General features: G+C 40.4%; 1 protein-coding gene across 6 annotated transcripts in view; it reads left to right on the top strand.

The window, feature by feature from the left end:
* The window catches only part of RGS3 (regulator of G protein signaling 3), a 176,809-nt gene that overhangs the window by 47,178 nt on the left and 114,934 nt on the right, over positions 1 to 14,697 (top strand). For 4 of the 6 annotated variants that reach the window (XM_051979981.1, XM_051979982.1, XM_051979983.1 and 1 more), the window contains 4 exons: positions 7,986 to 8,067; positions 8,938 to 9,043; positions 9,252 to 9,594; positions 10,955 to 10,994. In XM_051979981.1, coding sequence (XP_051835941.1) covers positions 7,986 to 8,067; positions 8,938 to 9,043; positions 9,252 to 9,594; positions 10,955 to 10,994 — 571 coding nt within the window. Of the gene's footprint in view, positions 1 to 2,913; positions 3,110 to 7,985; positions 8,068 to 8,937; positions 9,044 to 9,251; positions 9,595 to 10,954; positions 10,995 to 14,697 lie in introns of those variants that run through there. The other 2 variants (XM_051979989.1, XM_051979984.1) reach the window with 2 other exon arrangements.

The raw sequence follows: 14,697 nt of genomic DNA, 5'->3' as shown, positions 1-14,697 counted from the left end.
TACTGCTGTCTGCCCTCATGTGAGAGCAGGTCTGGGATTTGGAGTGGGATCCTCTGATATGGGGTCAATTTTCTTTGATATATATGAATGATCCTAGATAGGGAGTAGCTACACAACATTGGACCCCAATAGAAAATCAGACTCAACAAGGCCAGTGATTTATCAGCATTCAATTCTGTTTGGCTGCTTTCCTTTGGCTACATTTTTACTTATTTGTTTGAATCTGTAGGGTTTTGCCAGGCAAACAAATCCAGGACCTGTTCTCCCCTCCCTTCCTTTCACACAATCAAAACTGGCTCTGAAAGCTCCCGGGTTAGTCAGTCTGCACTTTTATGTAGTATTACCCAGAGAGCAGCATTAAAGCAGCAGTAGCTCTTTAAACTCCTTCTAAATCTGAGGGCCCTCTTTCCCTATAGACTGACTCTGGTCATCTGGAATCCCAACACACAGAAGGAATTGTGCTTCAAAGTAGCCACAGCAGTGCCATCTTTTCTATCCTGCATGCAGAAGAGGGAGGCTTTTTTTTTTTTTCCCCAGTGAAGTGTTAAGATAAATTCGGTCTTCTGAGAGGGAAGGGAAGAGAGAAACTTTGAACATGCTTCAAGAGAATGAGATAGGGAGTCATTTATGGAAGAATTAAAGTATTTGGTGTGTAGCTTTAGGGCTTAGTTGAAATTACATGGCATGAATTTGTAGTGTTCCCAACCATCACAGCAATTGGGATTGGGAGCTAAGTTATCTCCCTTTTACTTCTCTTTTGGGTTGAGCACAGCTTATTAATGGGAAAGCCAGCAAAAGTGACAAAGTTGATGACTTCTTGTATTGGGATCTTTAGATAGATTATAATACTAGCCCATGTCTCCAAGTTTTAATGGAAATGGAATTGGATCTGTGCCTCTTCTCAATTTCCTTTCATTTTGGTTCCTTTGGGACTGTATCTGGGTGGGAGACAGCAAGTCTGTTTGCAGCTTAGAGATGTTTGAGTTTCAGAGGTGGGAGGGTCCACTCAGTGTGACTATTCCTTCCTCATCTCCCTGGGCTTCATCCAGGGGGACAGGCTTGGGGTGCTACTGCTACCATTGCCTCTCTGGCTTCTAGTGAGGGCCATATTTTTTATCTCCCAGAGAGACAAACATGATGGTGCGATGGAAAGTCAGGAGATTTATTCTCTGGCCCTGGCTTTGCTGTGTGATCAAGACCAAATCATTTCCCCTGTTTAGGTCCTCACTTTCCACTTCTGTAAATGGAAAGGGTTGTCATTATTTATAAAAGTATTTTCAATTCTGAATTGTATGCTGCTATGATTAGGATAGTTCGATTCAGCAAACATTTATTAATTACCTACCATTTGAAAGGATATTTAAAGTCCTTTTTAACTCTGAATATGGACTTTATGATTCAAGTACTAAAACAGAGCTTTAGAGGTGGAGCTACACTTCTTTATTGCTTTGCCCATAAATGCCCCTTATGCATCCTATGAGTAACATAGCTAATAGTCCAATAGGATTATCTCCTTGGCTTTTGAATCTTTAGTACTGTTTTCTCTATAACTACAACTGCAGACCCTAAATCAGGTATATTTGTTTAGGCTAATGAAATGAGGAATGGGAGAGCTAAGGTAAGCAGGGAACATTGGGAAGGATGATCAGGACCAATGACAAGTAGCAACTTAATCATGTTAGAAACAACTTATCAGGTCTTTAATAACTCAGATGTCTTTTGTCTAGATGGACTGGGACTTAAAACTTTTTTTCCAACTTTGTTGGAGGAATTATAAAGAATAATTTTTCCTTTCTCTATCCTAACACAAGGTTGTACCATAAATCAGAGAATGTCTTTGAAAATTTATGTGTATTATATAGAATCAAGTCAAATTTCTATCTGCTTGATAAAGACTCAGGGCTTTAGTAGCAAACCCCACCAGTCTCATTTGGCTTGCTTTTATTTTGTCCATTGGACTTGTCTTTAAGAAAAGTATGTACCAAAATCTAGTGGTTTTCCAAGCTGCTTTGGAAACTGATAGCTGGACAAAGAGGCACCAAAGCTAATCATGTCATGATGATTAGAATGGATTCTTACTAATGTAATATTTTACAAAGTGTTTCCCTAAAGATTATTAAAGCATAAAGATTATGATCATTTTTTGGAAATTCAGAGTCTGGTTGCACAGATGAAAAAACTAATACTTAAAGGAGTGAATGAAGCATGTTTTAAAGTTTTGGGTCTATTAGGGTAGAGCCAGGATTTCAGTCTCATTCCCCTTATTCTAAATTCTGGGTTCTTTCTGCTACACTGGGTGTGCCTTTCTGGTAAATCTCCCTGACCTCTTATCCAGTCTTCAAGTTTTCATGTTGCCCTTTTGTGACTGTTCTCTTTATTCCTGTTCCAAGCTGCTCATTTTGAGCAGATTTCACACAAATAGAAATGATAGGGTTAGGAAAGCACATACATTATTTGTTTTCGATCCCTTGGGGTAGGTTTTTTACACAATTGTATTTTGTGTTGAACACAAACAGGATGGGATGTCATGATACAAACAACTGTGGGCCCTTCTTGGATTCCCCAAGCCCTGCTCTTCCTCCTTATCCCAGACTGGGCAGACTCTGTGCTAGATGGGAGGGGGAGTGGTTGCGATAGAGGAGAACTGTGTTTTCTGCCTAGGCTTCCCATCCTAGGCAGTGTTTGTGAGAACACTGCAATAACAAAGTGCTCCATGCTCAAGAATGCAGCCAGAACAAAAGCCACATCAATAGTGCAGGGGCTAGGGAATACTAAATAGTTGACAGGAATTTTAATATAAAACTCTCTCTTCCTTGTCATTCAGAGGTTTCAGGAAGCCCTAGGGCTTATCGTAAAGAGGCATACAGCTCAGACAGGGCTTGGGGAGGTGAAAGGTGATTTCCTGCCATTCTTCTGTGGAGCTGGGTTCCCATGGGCGGTTATGCCAGTTAACTGTGGCTCAGTCCAAGCTGTCGTGCTGCAGGGTGACTAGGACTCCCACTGCTTTGGGGAATTGAGTTTTCATGGGCTAACAGCTGAGTTGGGACCTGTAGCTATGAATCGCTTCAATGGGCTCTGCAAAGTGTGTTCCGAGAGGCGTTATCGACAGGTGGGTGGAAACTCAATTTCTGGAAATGTAAGGGCATTGGGGGTGGACTGGTAATGACTATTTGGTATTACTGTTATGTATCCCCTTCCTCTCTGTGCCCTGACTTTATCTTCTACACCTGTTTGGCATATTTCTCTTTGACCTCAATGAAGGGGGAGAGAGAAGAGGGTAGGTTGAGAATTTTCCTAAGAACCTAAGGGATTCAAAGAATCCAAAGGATCTTACTTCTTCTGTCCTCTCCTCATTGTTAAAATACCTCTCTTATCTTAAAAATACACATTTTTGATTCTAACTACTGATTTTCCTTTTTTAAAAAAATCATTGTTATTTTCTTCCTCTTTTCCATGACCCTTTAAAAGTTATTTTAAAGGATTTTTCATAAAGGGCAATTCCAGCTCTGAGAGTGACATAGGGTAGTGTAGTAGAAAGCACACTGGGTTTGGAGTGAGGACTGATCTGGCTTCAAATCCCGTCTCTGGCTTTCCTAGTTTGGTGACTAAGGACTTAACTATTGTAACCCTCAGCTTCTTCATCTGCCAAAATGAACTATAGTTCTCACCTCTTTGAGTTGTTGTGAGGGTTTGTTGAAATAATGCTTTGTGAATTTTAAAGGCTTATATAACCCTCAGCTTTCAGGGGTTAGGATACTAGACTTTAGAATTAGAAGGGATTTAGCGCTGGCTTTGTCCATTTCCCTCATTTTGTAGATGGGAAACCTGAGGCCTCTAGAAGTAAGGTGACAACATTACCCAGAAATAATGAGAGGCATCCTTTTCTTCCCCGAGCAGAGTTATTTTGGAATGATACAAGATTATTGATGAACCCTGGAACTTTTCTGAATGAGGGATAGATCCTTACATTTCAGTCTTAGGTGGCAGATATGATCCAGGCAAACTTTTGAAGTAAAGAGGATTGATATTTGGGTCTTTGGGGGATGGTGGTCAAAGGCTAGGAGATGAAGGTTTTTTTTCCCCCCAAAAGAAGGTAGTGATAGTATGAAAGCAAGGAGAATCTTATCCTACTTACGGTATCTCCTCTCTCTGAGGAAGACTTGATTTGTTCCTCATGTTCTTTGAATCCTCTGTGGCTTCTTTGGCAGGAGGAAAAACAAGTGACAGCACTTCCATTTGTTGCTCACTGCCTATGGGCTGGAAGGGGGGGGGGAACCATTGCCTTAAGGTAACTTGGGTGTTTAGCTTCTGAGCAGAAATTTAAACGGTAGTGTTCCTATATCTTCTGCAACACCTCTTAGATCAGTAGTTTTTGGCTTTTTGCTCTGCATCCAGTTCTCTCTCACTTACCTTCTTTTTTTGGCCCGTACCCATTCTTGGAAATATATGAGTCAACATGTATTGGACACTCAGCATAGCTGGATTATTGGGTGGCCGTATAGTTAACATGATACTAGATCAGGAGTTGGTTTAGGAATTGGGAGCAGAAGTGACTCATACAGATAGGGTGGGACGCTGGAACCAGGAAAATTTGGGCAAAATAGAGGTTGAGAATGGGCATACCTGATGAGGGCTTAAAAGCTGAAATCAAATCTTGCATTTAAAAATAGGTGAGCATATTGGCTTGTGGAGCCAAAGGAATGAAACTGGTAACAAACAAAATAAGACCAAGAGACAGTAGCAAGAGGCATCCTTGAGAAGAATTTCAACTCAGACATGAAGATGTTGAGATGTTTTCTGTTGAGATGAAGCCTTGCCCAAGCCATGCTTTTCTGTTTCTGTTCTAGCCATTTCTGTCATGGCTTTTCCTGTGCTCTTGGGCCAGGCCATTTATTTTTTCAGGCCTTAGTATATCCAGATATTTATTGAGACGTTTGGATTCCATGATCTTAAATAGTCTCTCCAACTCTGGATGTAGGGTCTGTTGATGTGAATAGCAAAATCCCATTAGGGAAGATGGTAAGTATAGTAAAGTGTTGGAATATGAGGTAAGAGATAAGGGCTGATTTTGACATCTGGAAATGTGAGCATAAGGTATTTTACCTCTCTGGGCCTCACTTTGCCTATCTACAAAATATGAATGAATAATAGGTAAGAAATGTGCTTAGTATTATATAAAATATATTTTAAAATATTATTTTCTGATTGGGAATTTTTAGTGCTCAATATTTTCTAGACACTAAAAATAATTCTTTTGGATTTTAATATTGTCAGGATATAGCAAGAGAAACATTAGACCTAGTGCCTTCTGTTTTTATCTTTATAGCTTAAGGTATGATAGAACAACACTATTGTTATTAGACTCTGCTTTTGGTAGGTACAGATTCTCATGAGAACCAGTTGACTTGCATCTTTTTTTTCCCTTCCATTCCCCTCATCCCCATCAATATCAGGATGTGTTTGTCTTCTGGTGCAGTACATAACTTCCGGAATCTTATTGGGCTTGCCTTTGGAGCTTGGACATGGGCAGTATCTGTGTGTGTGTGTGTGTGTGTGTGTGTGTGTGTGTGTGTGTGTTCTTTGCTGGTTTGTTTTTCTTTTTCTTTTTTTTTCCTGCTTTGGCTATGTATTTTCCCAGAATTCTTATGGGACTAGGGTTCCCCATCACATCACCCCTCCCTTCTTGTCTGTCAGATTTCCTGTTTTATAAACTTGCTTTGAATTGCATTCCAGGGCTCATAGGAAACAGAATCTCCTGAGCTGTAGCAGCAAGGCCAACCAGTGATCCTCCTCACAGGTCTTGGGAACTCAGACTAGTTTCTTTCAGATGCACTGATTCAATCCCAGCCTTGAGGTAGTTTCTATGTAAATGAAAAACTTTTACCCAGAGTGAAGGGGCTGGGGCTAGCCAGTTGGGGGATCAAATTTTACTTTGTGTGAATCTGACTCACTTTTAAGGCTTTCCACAATTTGCCTCCTAGCCAACTTTAAATCCAATATGCACCTTAGGTTTCAGGTAGGCCAATTTTTTCAACTTGTCTAGAATGCCCTACCAGTTATCCATCTAGAACCTAACCATTCTCTAGGGCCCATTTTACCTTCTTCTTTTTCTTTTTTTTTTTTTAAAACAACAATAATAACAACTATTATAAGTTTATCATACATCAAAACAGGACTTATATTAAGCAATAAAAGAACAATTTAAGTTATCTGAATTTACTTTCTGTATTTCTATAATCAACCTTAATTCCTTTGAAAATGTAATTTCAGACTGGTCTTCCAGGTTAGTTCATATTTCTATAATATGGTTTCATTTTTATTTCTAAAGAACTGCTTTCATTGTCTATTTTTAAAAAATCCTCAAGCATTGGAATTTTCTGAAAGACCATTTCCAGTGAGCTAATATTAACAAAAAACTAAGTCTTTGGTTAAGTTAAAATAGTGCAAGTAGGGCTTTATATAAGAAAATGCTCATTTTTAAATGATGAGCTTGTGGATTTCAGAAAAACCTGGGAAAGACCTACATGAACTGTTGCCAAATGAAGTGAGCAGAACCAGGAAAATATTGTATACAGTTTCCTCGTACAATGTTTAATTTAGTTAGCTCTTCTCAGCCATACAGTGATTCAAGATAATTCCAAAAGGCTCATGATGGAAAATGCTGTGCACATCCAGAGAAAAAACTATGGAGTCTAAATGCAGATCAAAGCATACTATTTTCCCTTTTGTCCTGGTTGTTTCACAGCATGAGTAATGTAGAAATATGATTAATTACATTTTACCTTCTTTATAAAGCCTTCCCTAACCTCCAATCTATGCTGATCTTTCTTTTTGCTTAACTTCAATAGCTTGTCTGATATTGTTCACTTGGCATTTAGTTCTATATAGTCTTAAATTGCTTACTATTTAACCATTGGTGTGTGAAAATCAGTAAACATTTAAATGCCTATGAGGTGCCAGCCACTGTGCTAAGTGCTGGGGTTACTCATATGAAAAAGAAAACCAGACCCTGCTCTCGAGGAGCTGACAGATTGAAGAGACGACACATAAAAGGAAGCAGAAAGGAGACGGGACTTGGCTCAGTTCATGAGAAGAATAGAAATGGCTGGCCCTGGCCAGGACTGCCCTTCCTAAATGGATCTCTTCCTTTCATTCGCTATCTCCAACAAAGGAGCAGAGGGAACTGATGAACCAAGGTGCTGAGGCTGGTGCTCTATCCACTGTGCCAAAGTTCCTGATGAGATGGGAGAGGGCTTTTGGGAGAAATGAAAAATAATACCAATGAGGTGGGAAATGAAGAATGTGTGTTTATGTGTGTTTTGTTTCCACAGCTAGGTTCTAAGTTCTCTGAGACTGTGTCTTTTATATCTTCTGGAGCATTTAGCATAGAGGTGGGCATATAAAGGGGATGTTCAATAAAAATTTTTTGTATTTGCTACATTTGTGTACAGACACATGCTTTCTTGTTAGAGAGACCTTCCTGTAAGGAATACCATTTGAGCATTTATTAGCTCTTTGATCCCAGTCCACACCTGAGGTTTCTGGATAAGAGAGGCAGAGTATACTCCATCACTCTGTCAAAGAACCTGGCGTATGGAAAGGGGCTGATAGGGGTGGAATATATTGTTACTATAGATTGTGTCCTGGCAACAAAATTGTGGTTTCTTTAACCTGTAAACTATGTTCAGAAGTGTTAGCCAAGTACTGCAATTTGTCAGCTTGGAGCATTGACTAATTACCTTGTACAATTTGTAAGAATATTAGGAGAGCACATAAGCTCAGCTCCCCACTGAGAGCTGGTTGGCAAGTTGAGTTCTCCCTGACAATTTGAAACTTTGCCTGGCATTCGAGACTCACTTTCTATAAATCTGGAGCTGCTCTTTCTACTTTGTCTGAGGACTGAGGACTGAGGAGTCTGAGGACTCCATACCCCTTCTCCAGGGAATGGGCTTCTGGAAATAATGGGTTTTGGGCATATGTTGTAGATTACCATCCCGAGGGGAAGGGACGGCTTTGGTTTCACCATCTGCTGTGACTCTCCCGTTCGAGTTCAAGCTGTAGATTCTGGTAAGTAAATGATTCTGATGCAGCTTTTTGGCTTTAGGCTCTTAAGATCCAAGCTTTTAACTCCATGGTTTTGTTACCTTGTATAGACTGCAAATAGGATCCTGAATAGTTGAAACAAAAGCTAAAATGTTTTAAACCCGGAGTTAACCATTTACTTAAAAAAAAGAATTGCAAGCAAAACAAAAATTTCTTGGAAAAAAAATTAGGGGACCAATTTGAAGTAAAACTAAGCTTATTTAGTTTATTAGAAATATTTTCAGAATTTAACCTCATCAAAATTCAATTTGTTTACAAGCTCTCTCTAAGGAGCTCAGAGATGAAATAAATTATAGAATTTTAGAGCTTCAAGGTACTTCAGCAATCATTTAACTTAGCCTCCTCATTTTATGACAGAGGAAAACAAGGTTTAACAACTTATGAAATCCCATAGCAAGTTGTTGACAGAATCAAACTTGTCCTCTTTCTCCATGCAACTGTTCCCTTTTCTCTGAGGAAATAGGTGGTGAAAGTAGGCAGGCAGAGATGCCATGGCCTCTGTGGGGCAGAAGCTCGGGAGAGGGGGATAGCAGGGGAATGAGGATGGGTCTAGACAGGCAGGGGTGGTTGGGGAGTGAAGGGAGGCCAGGTAAGTATTGAGTGACATCTTTACTGGACCATCCCAGAGAAGGAGAGAAAAGGGAAAGGAAGCTTGGGTCAGACCCCCGGTTTGGTTGAAGTCAGAGGATAGCTCATGGATCTGGAGCCAGAAACTTGAGGCTTAGCACTTGCAGGTGTTGGAGGCCATACTTGTGTCTGTAGACTAGAGAGATGTGGGACTTGACAGTTTCCTTCAGGTAACTGAGTGGTGGTGGGGGTGGTCTCTCCTGGCAGGGGGCCCTGCAGAGCGGGCAGGGCTGCAGCAGCTAGACACGGTGCTACAGTTGAATGAGCAGCCTGTGGAACACTGGAAATGCGTGGAGCTGGCCCATGAGATCAGGTGACTGGGGAGCAAGGGGACAAGACCCCAAGCGCTTGAAGACTGTTTAAGCCTTCCCCGATCCCTTTGTCTTATCCCACGTTGGCCTATCTGACCCCACTGCCTACTCCTATGCCCTCAAATGCTTTTGTTCTTCCTTGGGTTATTGGCAAATCAGAGCTAATTGGCATCTCCTCCCTCTCCCTTGTTTCCTTAACTCCTCTTTCAGGAACTGCCCTGGTGAGATCATCTTGCTAGTGTGGCGCATTATCCCTCAGATCAAACCTGGGCCTGATGGTGGTGTCCTGCGCAGGGCCTCGTGCAAGTCAACTCATGACCTCCAGTCACCCCCAAATAAACGGGAGAAGAACAGTGGTCTGGGGACCAGACCTGAGCAGCGCCGCAGCTGTCACCTGGTGTGTGACAGCTCTGACGGGCTGCTTGTGGGCGGCTGGGAGCGCTATAGTGAAGTGGGGAAACGGGCCCAGCACACTTTGCCACCACTGTCCCGGCCTTCAGCTCCTCTTGACCCCAACTACATCATCTTAGCCCCTTTGAACCCTGGGAGCCAGGTAGGAGTGTGTACTGCTGCTACTGCAATTAGGAGGGTGGGAAGAAGGGTCTGAAGATGTCTTTTACCTGATAGGGATGCTATGTCCCAGAGAAGAGTTGAGAAGAGAGAGGAAAACTTGGGCTGCACACTGAGTTAGGGCCAGGTTATAGCATAGATTGTGGATCTAGAGCTGGAAGTGACCTCAGAGGGCATCTCCACTCATTCCTCATTTTACACACAGGAAACTGAAGCTCAGGATGAATGAACTGTTTCAGAGCACATTGGTACCCTCAGAGACAGGATTTGAGTACCGGTCCTCGATTCTGGGGTCAGATTTCTTTTCCTGTCCCTTTTTTTTATGTAATGAGATCTATTTTCTTCACATCTTGGGATCCCAATTACTTTTGATTATTTGACCCATCTTGTTTCTCTTCCCTTGACCAAGTTATTTGGTGTTTTAGGGGGTGTCTTTTTCTCTTTGAAACTTTTACCCTAGAGAATCTTCTTTCAAGACCTTGATTGACACTTCTCTTCTCATTAATGTGTTCCACAAATATTTTATTAAGTGCTTATTAGGTGCAGAAAATTGTGTTAGTCCTAGCAGAGATGCATAGTTTAGATAAGATTTGAGTTCCTACTCTTGTGAAATTTAAATATAATGGATACAAACATAGACAATAGAAGACACATGATAAGTGAGTGAGATGAGTACAATGCAATATTATGTAGGGTCTATGGAGGAAAGTTTTTAACTGTAAGACTGAAGGCATCAGGGAAGTCTACCTAGTTGATGTAGCAACTACTTTGTGCTTAACTTAAAAGAATGGGTAGGAATTCAACAGGTGAAAAGGCAAGGAAAGGCTTTTTAGGCATGGGGGAAAATGTGAACAAAGGCATGGAAGCTGGAGGGCCTGGGAATGTTTAAAGGGGTAAAGGGTTGTGTGGTAGTACCTGGCTCTAACTTACAGTAATAGGAAGGAGATAATGTGGGAGAATGCTGGAAAGACAATTGGGTGACAAATGGCTTAGGGAGACAGAATGAATGTCTAGCTAAAGAGTTTGAATTTTACTCAGTTAACAGTTGAATAACAGTTCCTGAAGCCTTTTTCTTTAAAGCAAAAGATATGATTTTATGCACCAGAAAGATTTCCTGGTAATGTTATGAAGAACAGGTTAGGTTTGGGGTGAGTGGAAAGAAAACACAGAGCTTAGAACACCTGTGAGAAGTGATTGTAATAGACCAGAGAAAGTGATGCTAGGGGATGGGGAAAGAGAGGAGGGAAGAGATGGAAAAGATGTTAAAGGTAGAGGTGGAGTCAGGAAGTCTTGCTTCAATAGTTAAGCTGGTGATTCTGTGCTGTTTTGTTTTTTCCTTTTAGCTTCTGAGGCCCTTGTATCAAGAGGACAGTATCCCAGAGGGTAAGTGTTTTCTGCCAGTTTCTATTACCATAAAGGTCCCTGGAAAGAAATGGGACTATTTCTTTGTCCTGGCTTAGTGACTTCCTCTCTGTAATTCTTATAGTTGCAGTATGAAGAACAAAGCTTTCTGGGACTTTCTCTTCACTTCCACTAAGCTCTAATAGACTAACCAACCGTAATGGAGTTTGGGTAAATGAAAGTGACAAAAAAATTTAGAATAATTTAGTCTTTACACCTTGCCCAATCATAGTTACTAGATTTTTGTTGTTTCTTTGTAAATTCTCCCAATCATATTGAAATAGATATCTTCTCCAAAGACAGTTCTTTTTCCTCATACAGAGGAGGCTTCTATCTGAATCCTTTGTTGGGACAACAGTTAATGGTGACCTCCCAAGAGACTGCAACTTCAAGGTTTGAAACATTGCAGACTGAAGCCACTTATTTTCCTTCATAAAAGATAGATCTTTTACTATCTTTAAGTGTGGTGCTGTGCTCTATAACATAAAACGTTTTGAACCTTTGCTCTATGGAGTGAGAGGAAAGAATCAGGACAATGCTGGGGTGAAGTCTTGAATTTGACTCTGGTTTGTTGAACCAGCTGCTCCTGGGAAGCCTGGAGTCATTCCCAGTTAGTATCTTCAAGTCCAGTTTCTGGAACCATTGAGTTCTCAAGTGTTATTTACCTGGCCATGGTTGGATATGCAGGTCCCTCTGGGAAGTGTTGAGGCCTTTTTCCTTACATGTGAACAAGCACAGTACAGGAATAAAGAATGTCAGGTTGATCCTAGGACTAGGAACTGCTTCAGGGAATTGTCCAAATTAATGGCTTCCACTGCAGTTGGGTAAACTCCCCTGACAATGCAGGTTATGACATGGAGAAGTACTATGGTATGGGTAGAGCACTGGAGGAGGAGGGAGGGACCTCAGTTTTGGATCTGACTGTTGCTAAATAGCAATATGTCCTACTAGAAGTACTAGAAGTAGTGGTGTGTCTCTGGGCTTCAGTTTCTCCATTTACCCATTGCAGAGATAGGGATTAGATAATTTTTAAGATCCCTGCTTCTTCTAGCTCTGACTTCATAGGTTCTTTGATGAAAACATGCACATGACTTGACCTCAAATTTCCTCATAACTGTCTAGATTCTGAGGAGAATAGCTCCTGATGAGTTTTGCTTTTGGCCAGGGAATGTCACGGAGCTTTCATGGACACTTAGCTCTCTTCTGAGCTTACTCAGCAGACGTCATTCCCAACTGAAGAAAATGTGGAGTCCTTTCTACACTGGCAAGCAGAAATTCCCTTCTCAAGTTTATCTTGCTCTCCTGAAATAGATGAATTGTGCGAAAGCCGAATCTGGAACCCTCTGAACTAGATGCTAGGCTCAGATTTTCCTTTGTGCTTAATATAGCAAGAATATGAGCAGAAATAGGTGTGTGTGTGTGTGTGTGTGTGTGTGTGTGTGTGTGTATGTGTTTGTATGTATACCACACTTCTGCCAGGAACTTGACAGAGAAGGGAATCATGTGGTTTCTTATCTAGCCTTCCATTTGGATAATTATTATAGTGACTATCAAGCTCCTTCTGGCCAATTTGAAAAAGTCAGGAAGCAGAGTAGAAATCTTCTTGTTTGCCAAATAGTCTTTCTGACTTCTAGTCTTGTTTTCTCTCTATTGCACCATGCTGGCTTTTTCTTCGAGTATAAAGTCCTGTTGTGATATACTATTGTGAGCTGGTAAATCACTTCATTTCTTCAAATAGATCATTTGACAAACACTTTTAAGGGAGTGATTATTATTATTATTATTATTTTTGTATTTGGCTACTAGCTGAGGATCTTTTAAAATTGGGCTTTCTTTTCCCTACCATAGAAGTAGAACTAAGGCCTTCTGGTATCATGTTACTTACTGAATTGGATCCAAAAGGACAAATTTGGACTTGTTTGCTGTATTATGAAAACAATTGCTTTTTCCAGGAAGCCTAAGATATCAGCTCTTATATGGTGAAGAATTTGGCTAAAAGCTCAGGTCCAGGGATTCCAGCAGAGGTCATTGACTTATAGCCTATTGAGAGGGTTGATCCTTTCTTATATTACTTTGGGAAGGGAATCCCTAAATACAGTAGAAAGTACTCACAATTTGGAGATTTAACCCCATGGAATGAATTTGAAATGTTGAGAGCTTCACAATGACCTTTGTCCTTTTTCGGAGGTGCCTTTATCTTTTTTGTCAATGTTACTGCCTTTTTCTCTTCTACCTATAAAAGAAGACAATACTTATTTCTAGGTAACAATTGGAAAATCTTTTCCCATTTTATGGGTGAAAGGTGCTAGCTAGGTCAATATAAAGCTCATCCCCTGTGTGCTATTAACTGATATTGTTCTTTGTTGAAAGACCCAATCAACAAAGGCAGGAATCAGCTAATGAATTCAAGTTCCATAGAAGATCTAAGGGTCCCAGTTTGATTTGGTTCAGTTCAGCAAGCAAAAACTCCCTTGGTTCACTGGACATGAAAAGATAACAGTAGACATTACCTGTCTTTGGAATGAGGGGAAATGCCACTTCCTTTTTTTTTTCTTTTTTAAAATTAATGTTTTAATACACATTACTTTATGTATGTATATATGAATCATGTTGGAAGAGAAAAATCAGAGCAAAAGGGAAAACCATGGAAGAGGAAAAAAAAACAGCAAAAAGAAATGAATGCAGCATATGTTGATTTACATTCAATCTCCATAGTTCTTTTTCTGGATGCAGATGGCATTTTCTATCCAAAGTCTATTGGGATTGCTTTGGATCACTGAACCACTGAGAAGAACCAACTTTCATAGTTGATCACTCAGCAGAAAATGTCATTTCCTTCTAAGATGGTGCCACTATGAGCCTGAATTTGTAAGAGGAATGAATTTTTGTTAGATGTAGGAGAGGAGTAAGATGTACATTTTGAATTGAAAAGATTTAAAAGTTTTGAGTAGCAAATTTCAGAATTTTAATGCCTGATATGTATAAGGCCCTCTGCTAGTCATTGGGATGAAGCAATATCTTCCTTGAAGGAACTTATATTTTACCAGAAAGGAGAAAGAATCTTGGTTTGAAATTGAGCAAAGCAAGAGAAAAGTCTTCTCCTTTCAGCACAATAGGGTCATTGTGCTGTGGGGATGACTATTGTGGCTTGACACTGTGTGATAGAGAAGTGAAGCAGTTGAAGAGTTTCAGAGGAAGATCCCAGAGATATTGTTTCCCTCTCCCCTTTCCCCCAGCCCCAGTCACATAAATCTCTTTAGGAGGCCATCAACATACAGCTCACCATAATTTAATTCCCTCCTGAAAATAAGCCACTTGATTAACTGGAAAGTAATAAATATGAATGAAGTATTAGGGAAGAAACTAGGTATATATTGAATTACAACTGAAATGAGAACTCCTGGGTTCTAGTTTTGGTTTGGCTATTAGCTGACAACTTAGTGACTGTACCTAGGTTTACTTCCTTTCCCTAACTTGCATGGAAAATGAAACACAATTTTTGCCTTGGGAAGGATACTAAATATCAAAGAATACAAATAGTTTATTGATGATGTTGCTAATGCTTGAAGTAAAAGCCTTCCAAGTCTTAGCTCCTATTGCTAGGAGCAGATATGATTGTGTGATGGTTAATTCATGTTTACTCTGGATCTGGGTTAGTGGAATTCCAAATTCCCTGGCCAGATCA

This window comes from Antechinus flavipes, chromosome 2 (assembly GCF_016432865.1).
Source record: "Antechinus flavipes isolate AdamAnt ecotype Samford, QLD, Australia chromosome 2, AdamAnt_v2, whole genome shotgun sequence".
Lineage (NCBI taxonomy): Eukaryota > Metazoa > Chordata > Mammalia > Dasyuromorphia > Dasyuridae > Antechinus > Antechinus flavipes.
Note: the sequence above shows the minus strand (reverse complement) of the source record. Positions and strands in the feature narration are given on the sequence as shown.